This window comes from Dicentrarchus labrax, unplaced genomic scaffold (assembly GCF_905237075.1).
Source record: "Dicentrarchus labrax unplaced genomic scaffold, dlabrax2021, whole genome shotgun sequence".
Taxonomy (NCBI): Eukaryota; Metazoa; Chordata; class Actinopteri; family Moronidae; genus Dicentrarchus; species Dicentrarchus labrax.
Window position 1 is genome coordinate 21,080,890 of NW_026136723.1, and position 12,214 is coordinate 21,093,103.

Genomic DNA, 12,214 nt, shown 5'->3' on the forward strand with positions numbered 1-12,214 from the left:
GCCTCAGCAGGATGCAGAGTGGTGCTGATGTGGGGAGAGAGGGAGGAGGGATGCTGAGCTTTGCACCTGTGCACACTCATCTGTCCACCTGTGTGTCCTCAGGGGTGGAGGAGGAGGTAGTCAGATCTTCATTTCAAATCATTTCTTAGAAAAAAGTAATCATGTTTATCTCACCTGAATATTTGTTATTTGTAATCTCGTTTGTAACTCTGTTTACAAATCCTATGCAAATATACTGAACTGTAGCCTATATAGGTGTATTGTGTTTGGCCTGAACAAGCACAGCATCAGGAACAGTACTCATGTTCAGTGTTGGGCAGTAATAGTATTACAGGAATGATATCACTTTCCCCAGTAACTAATTACTAATACATTTCAGTAATTAGGTACAATATTACTTTTGTTGTCACCTCCTACTGATCTGAAATCCAATCACATCCTTGTATTCATTTTTGAAATCGTGGAAGAAAGTAGTTTTAAAGATGGAAACGCTCATATTCAACAGCTGGAAATATTCTGTTACTTCGATTTTAACAAACAAAGCTGGAAACTATTTGTCATAAGTCTGAATTCTGGGGAGAAAAGACACAATTTACCAATTTTGAGGGGAGAAGCAGAAAAGTAGTATACTGTAACTAGTATAACTAATTACTGTTGGCAGTAGAAATAGGTAAAGTAATGATATTACTTTTGAAAAGAGTAATTTGAGTAACTAGTTCAACACTGAATTGGGGGCAGCTGGACTTGGTTGAAGGTACTTTCGTCTCTCAGGGGCGGATGTAGAGAAACATATATAAGGTGGCAAGAGGGTGGCATGGAGACTTTAAGGGGTGGCAGAAATAAATGCTGATTTAATCACATACATCAATATATGCTTGGAAAATCCCCCAAATTAAGATATTTAACTAAAAAACATTACATAATTGTGGCCTTTATTCATTGAACTAAAGTCTATTAATTATTTTTACACCATCTGTCTAAATCTGCCCCTGCTTGGGTGAGAAGCAAAACATCTTCAAGTATCTTCAACCACAAGTCCAGTCCGTCCTGTATTCAACCCCCCTTTGGGTTTACTCATGTGACTCCAGAACCAGCTCAGCTGACAGAGGACTGAGCACTGCAGTCCCTCAGGCTGCTGGAGCACATCTGCTCTCACACATCACACAACTAAGAAAAAAGAAAAATCAGCTTAAAAGTTGTGCATAAACATTTTATAAACTGATTTCATTACCTTCCATTGGTGGATGAAGTATTAACTAAAAGTGTTAATACCAAACTCTAAAAAAAATCATCCCATTACAAGTAAAACTACATTGAATAATCAGTAACATGTAATTAGTATTTACAGTAAAAGTACTCAATGTGACTGATTTACTACTATATACTGTATCATTAGATTATCATTACTCATGCATTAACACTGGTTACAAATTAATTTTTTACATTTATTTTTAAATGTTTTGTGTTCAAAAAAATATATAGAAAGTAACTAGTAACTGTGTTGAATACTTAGTAGTGGAGTAAATATTTATTCCCTCTAGATTGTAGTGGAGTAGAAGTATAAAGGAAAGGAAAATACTCAAGTTAAGTACTTCAAATTTGTACTTAAGTATAGTACTTGAGGGTGTTAGAAAGCCAGTCAAAGACAGCAGTTTAGATCCACTTGGAAAGAGCCGAATGGACACAAATTGCTGTGTCTGTGTTAGTGTGTCCTATTTTCTCCCGAAAGACACAGTTTCTTTTAATGGCGCTCAAACTGCACCGGCTTTTGTCCATGGTTTCCTCTCAAGTTCCCTTTGTCTGCCTTGATAATGTCCAACTGTCCTGTTAGTAGTGAATTGACTGAATTGACTTCAAAGGCCCATTAAGAGGAGAAAAAAAACAATCAAACAATAAAACATTTTAACTTGCTCTCTCAGCCGGAGTCTCCTTTCAGTAAAAATTGTCTCCATTTGGATGAATGTCAGTACAATTAACACACAATAATACTTTATTAACTGTTTGTACATTACATGTTATAAAGCACTGCAAGACTTTTGTTGTGACATTCTGCAAACAGCTGAATGAACCAGCAGGTGGCAGCAGAGTTGGCTGAAAAGTTAAATACCATTGAACTAAAAGACAGATCCCACCATTGCTGAATTCAGATGAAAGTCAATTCCAGGTGTCCACTCTTCAGTGGGGAGAAAAAGCCTGTGGTGAATAAAAGCTAAAATATAAAGTAGTAACTTCACTTTTAATGGTCCCAAGTCTTTAAAATAAATGGTCTAAATCAGATTGATGTTTGGTTTCTGAGAACATTTTTTATTTATTGGAGGAATTTCTTTTCAAGACAATAATGATTCCCCAATGTTTAATTACTATAATACCATATTGCATTATTTTCCATTTGTGTAATTACAGTAATTTAAGTGAAACAGTGGGGCTGAAGCCTTCCAGTCCATCACTACAATTTATTTTTCATCAAATGCCCCTAGAATCTAACCTTGTGCTTCCACAAATGGAAATAAAGACGTGTTTTGTGTTTGAATCTGAAATTATACTACTTGCAAGAACCATTAAAAATATTTTCCTAAACATTGTTATAGAGCTGGGCATGGCCAAGACAACATGTAAGTGGTATCTTTCACATAAAGGGAAGGCTTTGATATGCTTTACTGTAAATGGATAGTGTCTGGTTTACCATTACATCATTGATGAAATTAAGTTAAAGACAAGAGTAAAATTAAATTTTCACGATTCTCTTTAGAATATACTACAATAATGTAGTGCTGGGAAAGAAGCATTAAGTTCTGCATAACGAGTACTTTTACTGTTGATACTTTGCTGATAATACTTCTATACTTTTACTGAAACCTACAACAAGGTGTTTTTAACTGGTTATGAAACTCAATTTAACACTGCTGCCACTATATGACCAACATAAACAAAGACCATCAGCGAGAGGATTGGCCATTTCTACACATTATTATTCTTAATGCCTGCCACCAGGTCGGATTCCTCTTGATATCAATGCAACTAGGTGGTGGAAACACTACCGCTTTTGTCCACAGGGGACGCCAGAATCAACAACAAAAAAATGAAAGTTCCTTGTTGCTGTTTTCAGTAACATTTTCATTGCAGAACTTTTACTTGTAATGGAGTATTTTTAGAATGTGGTATTTAGGCATTGGCAGCACTTTGTTAAAAACCATGGTCTGGTTTAATGCAGAACATTTCTGCAGTGACTTGAATCCTGATGTATTTATTAACAGTTAACCAAAACCACAATCTTTCCCTAAACAAAGCACTTTTTTTGCCAAAACTGAACCACACTTGGGACTCTGGATGCCAGTCCCTAACCAACTCCCTGCAACTTCTGTGTGGTACAGTCACTAAAAAAGAAAATCTCTGACCATAATCCAGACAGCAATTATATTTGCCATCCCTAAACAATAAAGCAAAGTAAAAGCAAACTTTATTTCAAGTAGACAGGGTTGTCTAGTCATACATGGGTATCCCACCACCTGATGCTCAGTGTGTGCTCAGCTTCTTTGTCCCTGTCATTGTTGTCACGTGTCGCCCTGCTTCCTTGACCTTCAAGACTGACGGCCCAATCCCTCCAGCCTCTTCTCACGCTCCACAGACCTCCGCACAAATGGAGTCATAGCTCACATCTTATGAGCTCTGACAAGTGCTCTCTCTCTCTCTCTCTCTCTCTCTCTCTCTCTCTCTCTCTCTCTCTCTCTCTCTCTCTCTCTCTGTCCAACACAACTCCTCTATCCGTCTTTACACATTGCTGTATGACCGAATTGCAAATCAAAGCCATTTATTTAATGGTCAATGTGAGGAGCAGGACTTGGCTGAGAGTTTTTTAATAGAATGTTGGATATCACAAGGTTTCCACACACACACACACACACACACACACACACACACACACACACACACACACACACACACAAGTTCACACTCTGTTTCTGTGACATAGCTATAAAAATGAGAAAAAACACTTCCTCAAAGTAAAGAATTACCTTGGGGGGAAAAAATAAAAGTGCACTTGAAAGCATTGACTGAGTGTGATGTCCCCTCCAAATGTGCCCTCTCACTTCTCACAGCCAGGGCCCATAAGTCAGGCAGGAAAATACACTAGACTCCTGTCTCATCTCTGTACAGAAGTCAGAGAAAAAACTGCTCACAGTTGCCAAAAACCATCCCACAAACCCCACAGGGAATGGACTTAACTTGGGCACAAAGGGCCTGGTTATATTTCACCGTAGGTTGGCCTTTGTGCCTCTGAATCGGCTAACACTGAGGCTGTGTCTCCCTCCTTGCCCAACCTGTCTGTCTCCTAAGCTGACAAGCAGGTCTTATTTAGGGAGAAGCACTGAAAAAGTCCACTGGGGGTTTGATGGATTTTGTGTGCGCTGTACATGCAGGCACACACACACACACACACACACACACACACCACACACACACACACACACACACACACACACACACACACACACACACACACACACACACACACACACTCACAGGTTTTACACTCTGGCACTTTGTCCAAATGAGAGCTCACTCACAACACATTTCTCACACTGGAATTGTATGGGGGCGGAATTGACTGAGAAAAAGAAAGAGAGAAAGGGGAAAGAAAAAAGGGGGGAGGGTGTGGTGGCAGTGGTTGGGGGGGTCTTTTGAGTTCTTTTTGGAGGCAACAATAGTCTTTGTCCGAGATCTTCCACCATTCTTATTAAGGTTACCAAAAAGAGGAGGAGGAGGAGGAGGAGGAGGAGGAGATGGGGCATGCACGCGGAGGGAAGTTTCTCCATAGTAACAATGACAAAACAAGCCAGTTCAACACCGGGCAGGCAAAAGGGATGACTGCAGCTGCTGAGCAGAAGCACACAGACTTCTACTGCTGAGTCCTGTTCATAAGGGAAAGGAGGAAGACCAGTACGGAGAGGATCTGTAAAGTGGACATCAAAGAAAGCAAGAGAAGATTCCTAAAGTTTAATGAGAAAAGTGAATACCAGTCATTCAAAGAAAGTGCTGGGAGGCAACACGTGAGGGGGCACACACTTATACCCTCCCAGCATGGACCGAGACAGTCACAGCGAGGATACTTTGTCCACCATGGTTCTGGAGAACATTAAAAATAAACTGATTCATGCCTTCAGGGCGACAGGAGAGTCTAGAGAAGAGTCTGGCTCCTCTGTCAGACCAGTCAGCCTCGGCAGAAGTTTCCAGGCCAATGAAGAGCTGCGGAGGGCGCAGATAGATGGAGCGATAACCTGGCTAAGGTCTGAACTGGTAAGTTGACTCACAGATTTGATATTTTCTGCATTTTCTCTATAGTTTGCAGTAGTTGCTATCAGTTGTGTCCAGAAATATTTCTGATTTATCTGTTGTTAATGTCAGTCCATTAATGTACAGTAGTAATTTATGCTTGAGTCTATGCATCTAAGTGCATACATTATAGCTTCCAACATGCTGATTCAGTTCTTTCATTGTTGTCATGCAGCTGGAGATGCGCTCACAGGACCTCCAGCTGGCTCAGACACTACTGGGGCTCAACACAGAGATCCAAAGACTGAGGAGGGAGAGCTTTGGAGGTGTGGAAGTAGAGGGGGATGATCAGCAGTAACCTGCCCCCAGTAGAGAGCCCATTCTCTGGGGAAGACTTAGAGAGAGGTGGAAAAATGCTCTTACTGGAAGCCATGGTGCAGAAGGAAATGGCTCTGATGCAACAGAAAACTCAAAAGTTCAAATGTGTGTTGCTTGTGATAATGGCTTATTGTTATACAATGTGTCATTGTAAAAAAGTTGCACGAAAAAGTAACCCAGAGGGGGAAGAAGAATTACAAAATGTGCTTGGTTTTGTGTGACGCTTGTTTAGAAATTTTGCACTTATGCAGAGTCGTGCTAAAGAAACCTGTTTGTACGTGTTTTGTTTCTTTGCTAGGTCAGGAAACAGACATTATGAATGTAAAAATTAAATAGAAAATCGTCTTTGGCACAATTTTATGTGATTTGACAAAAATAAAATGTGCACCACCAGAAATGTCATGTCTTTATTGTGCTGGCATACTGTACAACTGCAGTACAGTAACTGTTTGAAACACTGCTAGAAGTTCATATGGTTAATAAATAACTCCCTCTCAAACAACTCTATCTTATTCAGTTCACGGATAGGTTTAATACACCGACAGTCTGAACACAGTTATCTTTTTACACGTGGATTTATGTTGGTTCACTGCACTAACATAGATATCCTCATAATACTTTCTCAAAGAGATATTTAAGAATTAATGGTCACAGTCACAACCGAGGACAGGAACAAGGTCCTACTGTCACCAGAATGCTTCATCAATGCATGTTCACAATAAAGATGCAATGAACTCCAGCCTGCCTTGCTGCTGCATTGAATTATTTCTTTATGCAGTTACAGTCATAAAAGGTCAGTGAGCTTCCTGCACATACACACACAGCTTTGTGAGGATCAGGACATTCAAACCTCAACATTTGTACAAATATCAACTCAAAAATTAACCCTACAATTTGTCTACACAGAGAAGAAACAATCCTCTTGCTTTCTGACACAAACAATATTACACAAAGACAACAATGACTGCCTTTAGGTCAACATTTAATTCAGGACTTATATTATCCTCTGTCACACAATTTATACACTAAGTTAAAGGAAAAGTGTGACATTTTGGAAAAGGCTTCGTCACTTCCATGCCGAAAGTTAGATGAGAAGATTGACACCACTGTCGTATCTGTCCGTAAAATATGAAGCTACAGCCACCAGTCAGTTAGCTTAGCTTAGCATTAGCAAGCAGCTTTAGCGAGACAAAAAAATGGGGCCTAGCCTGTCTCAGTCCAAAGGCAACAGAACAGCATTTCTAAAGCTTATTAATAAACTGATTAATAAGTTTGTTTTATCTGTTAGAAAACTGAAACCAAGCTGCTCTGTTTAGTCATTATGATAGCTACTTTAAACTCTCGGATAGAAAGCCAATAAATGTATTTCCAAAACTGTCTTACAGTTCCGTTAGATTCATAGCGCTGTCATTTCAGTCATTATTATATTTACAGTCAGGTTTTTGTTACAAAAATAAAATGAACAAAGGATGAACTGGATGCTAAAGAAGTCATCAGACTGACATATAGTATCTTATGAGAGGATTTAAAGGTCCAGTGTGTAACATTTAGGAAGATATATTGGCAGGAATGGAATATAATATTCATAGGTATATTTTCATTTGTGTATAATCACCTGAAAATAAGAATCGTTTTCATTACCTTAGAATGAGATGTTTTTATCTACAAAGGGAGTGGGTCCTCTTCTACGGACGCGGCCATGTTGAACCACCACGTTTCTACAGTAGCCCAGAACAAACAAACCAAACACTGGCTCTAGATAGGGCCTTTTACATTTTTTTGCCGCCAATGTAGTTTGTCCTATACACTTAGAAGGGGAAGAGGAGAGGTTGGTTGCAATCTGATAGATGACACTTAATCCTACACACTGGTCCTTTAAATTAAAATGACTTTAGTGTCAACATATAAGCCATGACAACCACATGCTTTCTTTTTTTCTTCCCTCAACTCCACTTATACTCTTGTCTGGCTTCTTTCTGGAAAATACTACAGACAGGGAAGTGAAATTACGGTGGGAAATTGCAAATGTAGGTATATTTATTTTGCTCCACCCTGTCTTTGTTGACTGCCTTTGAGGATTTGAGGAAGTTGAGGAGAGACTACAAAAGTTTTTCTAATAGTTTTTGAATTTTCAAGGCACAGAGCTTCTCCTGCTGAACGCCCTCTTCGATAAAACCCGTGCATAAATATGTGGTGGCATCTTCAGGAAGGAAATGGAAGAGCCCACCTCCCCTGAGCTAGAGTAGGCGCTGCCGCTTCCTTGTTCACTGTCAGAGTCCCAGTAGCTGCCCTCCTCTTCCTCCTCGTCTGTCTCTTCCTCTTGCTCCTCCTCAGACAACTCCTGCTTCAGCTCCTGGATGCCGGAGTGAAGCTCCATGAGCTGCCGGATCAAAGCTTGGTCCTGGGATCTCATTTCCATCTACACACAAAAACAAACATCTGCTTAGTTCTTATTTTTATACATTTTAGTTATTGACTGATGGACAGAGAGGAAAACAGACATACTGGTCCAAATATCATACGATGAAGGAAATAAATCACCGATATGAGAACTCCCAAAGAAACTGAAAATTAACTTATAAACTAAAAACTAAAAAAAAGACTTATTGATCAAACTGAGTGGGCTCATGCTCAGCCATTTCATTTGAGCGTTGCCTTCTTTCAAATGCAAATGCATCTTTTTGCCGTGCTCTTTCTTCCTTTTTTATGAGAGGCTGTCTAATTGCCTGCATTGTAGAATAAGATATTCAGAATTCCACCAACTTAAGAGTCCAAGTTTGTCCTTAGGATCGAGGAATGTCCCAAACAAAAAACCTTCAGGGGCCGATCTGCATTTCTTTTCTCTGTTAATTATAGAACCAGGCTGAGACTGGGCTCCGGCTGAAAGATGGTGGTTTTACCGCCTTTGTCAACACTCGGAGGAACGAGAGAAGAAACGTGACCTTTTTCTTCTGTGAGGGAGCTGGAGATGTGGGCATGCTGGGCTCCACCTCCTCATGCCAAAAAACACCAGTTCTTTTCAAATAATGTGCCGGACACTGTGTGTATCTGCATCTGTCTGTGCCCCTTTTCTGTCCTGTTCCACTGACAACTATCGTGACCAAAATGTTTAAATCAAGAGGTTTTGTGTGGATAACAAAGCCATCTCAAAGAATTTCTTTCTCCGTAGGAAAACATGAACACAGCACCTTGGAATTTGATTAGAGGTGATGGCGAATTGTAGCAGCAGTTTGGTTGCATATTAAACACCAGGCAGAGAAGCTGGATCTTTCACAAAGGTTACCTCATGGTCATTGTGAAGTGGAAATAATTGGTTCATTGAGTTGAGGGTGTCTTTTGAGTGTGTCATTTAAAAATCTATAGACAGAATATTCTTACTTTCCCTATGATCAATATTTAACTAAATAGAGTACAAATTTCACAATAAAGATGATTTCATGATGTTAAATGAGGTTCAAGCTTTCAAAAACCAGCATAAATATAGTTTTTGAAAACAGAAAACTCACAGTATATTCAGTGATGTCTTGCCATGTCACCAAACAATGAAATAAAATCTGCCGTCTATCAGGCTTTACTTTACTTTGCACTTGTTTTTCCATCATGAATGTTGCCAAATCAGTTATAAAATTTGATAGAAAACATAATTTTATTAGTAGGACAGATCGACATGTCTGAATTTACACAAACTTACTACATTTTTACCCTGGATTTGATCCAATAAATTGCATTCTTTAGACATTTGAACATCTTTATATGAAAACTATTTTTGCTGATGACGATCATGTGGTATGATTAACAAAAACAGCTGTGGATCTGGAGGTGAGATTGTTTTGTCAACTGCAGTTTCCAAAGTCAAGAATTAACTTGAAAACTTTTAAGGCAGCATGCAAGTCCTTAAAGTGCTCAGTTAAATGACAATTGGAACATCTAAATATCAATTTTGACCCCATTTGCTGATTAAGATAATCGAGAACAGCTACTAAATGGAGTTGGGCTTTATCCTGGATTTTAAAGGTCTAAATGATTGTAAGCTTCTCAAAAGTGAAGCTGACAGTCACAGTAACTGATTGGAAACAATGTTTTAATCCGATCTGTGTTGAAATACAGCGAATTCTCCTCGCCCTTTAAGATGATTGTCATTCATTGCTGTTACACAAAGACTTCTTATCAAACCAACCAGTAGGCCTCTGGTTTTACGGGCTGTTTTGTCCAGCTCCGACTAAGACACGTGTTTTTTTTTTTTTCTTCTGTGTGGGCTCAGGACACTCGGTTACCATGACGAGCTGTCTGGGTGAGCGCACTAAATGGCGAGTGATATATTAGGCCATGACAATAAGCCTTACACAGAGGTGCAAACAGACACACACATACATACACACAATTGGACAACCAAACGCACACACAGCCAGACTCTTTGAATGGAGAGGATGGTTTAAAAGGGGCTGACATCGTAACAACATGACCTACATGCATCTTAGGAACAAAAAGGTAATAACTTGGGCTTCACGCACAAAAGCATTCACAGTGACCCAGGAGGTCATTTTGTTGGGGTGACAAATTACTTGACCATTAGCATTACAGCCAATAAAATGTTTTTATACTATTATTATTTCATTATTTTTGCCTGAAATATTAAATTCAACACTGAAACTTGCACTTGTGGTGGAACATCTATATAAACAACATCATTACCACAATGTACAAAATACAATGTTCCAGGTAAAATTCCTGCATTTACAATTCTACTTGAGGATAGTATTCCCAGCTAAATGTACTTAAGGCTTTTGCTGAACAGTGGCTACATGTGACAACAATGCGATAATGCTAAATGCTAAAACAGGTTAGTGCATTGACTCGTTAATGTTTGTACTCATTATACAAAATGCCCCCTTTCAGAGTGCTAAATTATGGAGCCACCAAGCTCCTGAAAATGGATATTTTTAATCATTTGTGTGCAATTATTTATTATCTTGTGCAGCCAGACTTTACAACTTTATCATTCGTATTAGTACATGGCAACCTCATAATTCCCAGAATACATAGCTTTGCATAACCTGTATAGGTATGCAGGGCCTATAACCTATAAAAATAATCATATTATATAATTGAATCACATGTTTTGTTTGTAAAATCATAGTAACTATTGACTAAAGCTGTTAAATAAATGTAGTGAAAAATATTCAACTCTGACATGTAGTGGAGTAGAAACATAAAGTAGCATAAATACTTAGAAATACACCTTAAAAGTACACTACTTGAGTCATTGACCTTGCCACTGAAAAACACAGTGAGATGGACTTCACTTAAAATATAGAAAGAAGAGTGAGACTTCATCAGAGCTCCAATCTTACCAGTTCCCTTCGCAGCCAGGCCAGTGCACTCTCTATGTCTAGTTTTCTGCCTTCCTCTCCAGCTGTGCACTCTCCGCTGAGGCAGTCACTCCTGCTCCGAGGATCCCTGCACACGCTCTGTCCTGCTGGTTTACAGTCATCAAAGGTGGAGGTCTTGCAGGAGAAGTCCCGCAGTCTGGTTAGGACCACTTCCATCATGTTAAGTCAGTGATATCCTCACTTTGTCTAACTGGGGTTCCTTCTAGACCCTCTGCTGTGTCTTGAGTTGCTCTCAGCTGTAGTGCAGATACAGCCTCGTCTGATCTCTGTCTCTTCTGTTATGAGAAGATCCCTCGCAGTTCTGACGACTTATGAGGGACTCACTCTCTCTTTCGTCCACACTCCTGCCCCCCCCCTTCTTTTTTCTACTTTCTATTCTTGCTGTCTGTCTTTCAAACATTACACCCCAGCTCCCTGGTGAACCGGCATCACTGGAGGGTGAATGTGATGGAGCACTACTGACGTCAGTGCATTGTCCAGATGCCTGACCTGGAGTTGTTTACCACTTTTTGGGCCTTTTCATCAGATGCGCACACACACACACACACACACACACACACACACACACACACACACACACACACACACACACACACACACACACCGTTAGGATGGAGAGGTGGAGAGGAGGCGGGTGGTTGCCAGGGCGAAAACAGTTGTGCATGTTTAAAATTACCAGAGCTTGGACTGATTCTGGTCTGTTGTTTTGTCTGTTGAAAGACGATGAAGAAGCACAAACACGGACACACAGCCCTACGGTGTAAGTAGAGCTCTCATGGTCTGGTGATTTGGCCCGTTGCAGGGTCAGGAGCTTAAGAACAGTGTGAACAGCCATGTGTAACTAACCCTTCTCGTGCCATTTTCCCCTCACTCTGCAGCCCCTGGCAACCCCAATGCAACATCTATTCACACACTCAACGCCTTGGCAAACCAAACACAGGCCCACTTCACAGACGGTATCGACCAAAATAGCCACCAACACATCGAAAAGCTATTTTTAGAGGCAAACTGGCTCCACTTTTAGATCTTAAGAAAAGAAAACAAGCGTCACAACTGTCAAATGACAAAAAGCTGCCTTTAAGTCTCACTCTCATGTTCTTGATGCTGCTTTCAAAGAGACGGAAGAGCACTGATGTAAGTGGTATAAGCTGTAACGTCATCAGTTGCTTTGTGAA

The 12,214-nt window shown here is 40.0% G+C and overlaps 2 protein-coding genes across 2 annotated transcripts; one reads left to right on the forward strand and one right to left on the reverse strand.

Annotated features, from left to right (window-relative positions):
* The first annotated feature begins 4,818 nt into the window (after positions 1-4,818).
* si:ch211-153f2.3 (uncharacterized) lies at positions 4,819-6,046 on the forward strand. Its single transcript, XM_051390289.1, has 2 exons — positions 4,819-5,295; positions 5,507-6,046. The coding sequence occupies exons 1-2, from the start codon at positions 5,080-5,082 to the stop codon at positions 5,627-5,629; spliced, it is 339 nt and encodes a 112-aa protein (XP_051246249.1). The 5' UTR covers positions 4,819-5,079; the 3' UTR covers positions 5,630-6,046.
* Positions 6,043-11,468, reverse strand: LOC127357822 (protein FAM167A-like). Its single transcript, XM_051390288.1, has 2 exons — positions 11,001-11,468; positions 6,043-8,068 (listed from the first exon to the last, which is right to left on the reverse strand). The coding sequence occupies exons 1-2, from the start codon at positions 11,196-11,198 to the stop codon at positions 7,781-7,783; spliced, it is 486 nt and encodes a 161-aa protein (XP_051246248.1). The 5' UTR covers positions 11,199-11,468; the 3' UTR covers positions 6,043-7,780.
* Between the last annotated feature and the right edge of the window lie 746 nt (positions 11,469-12,214).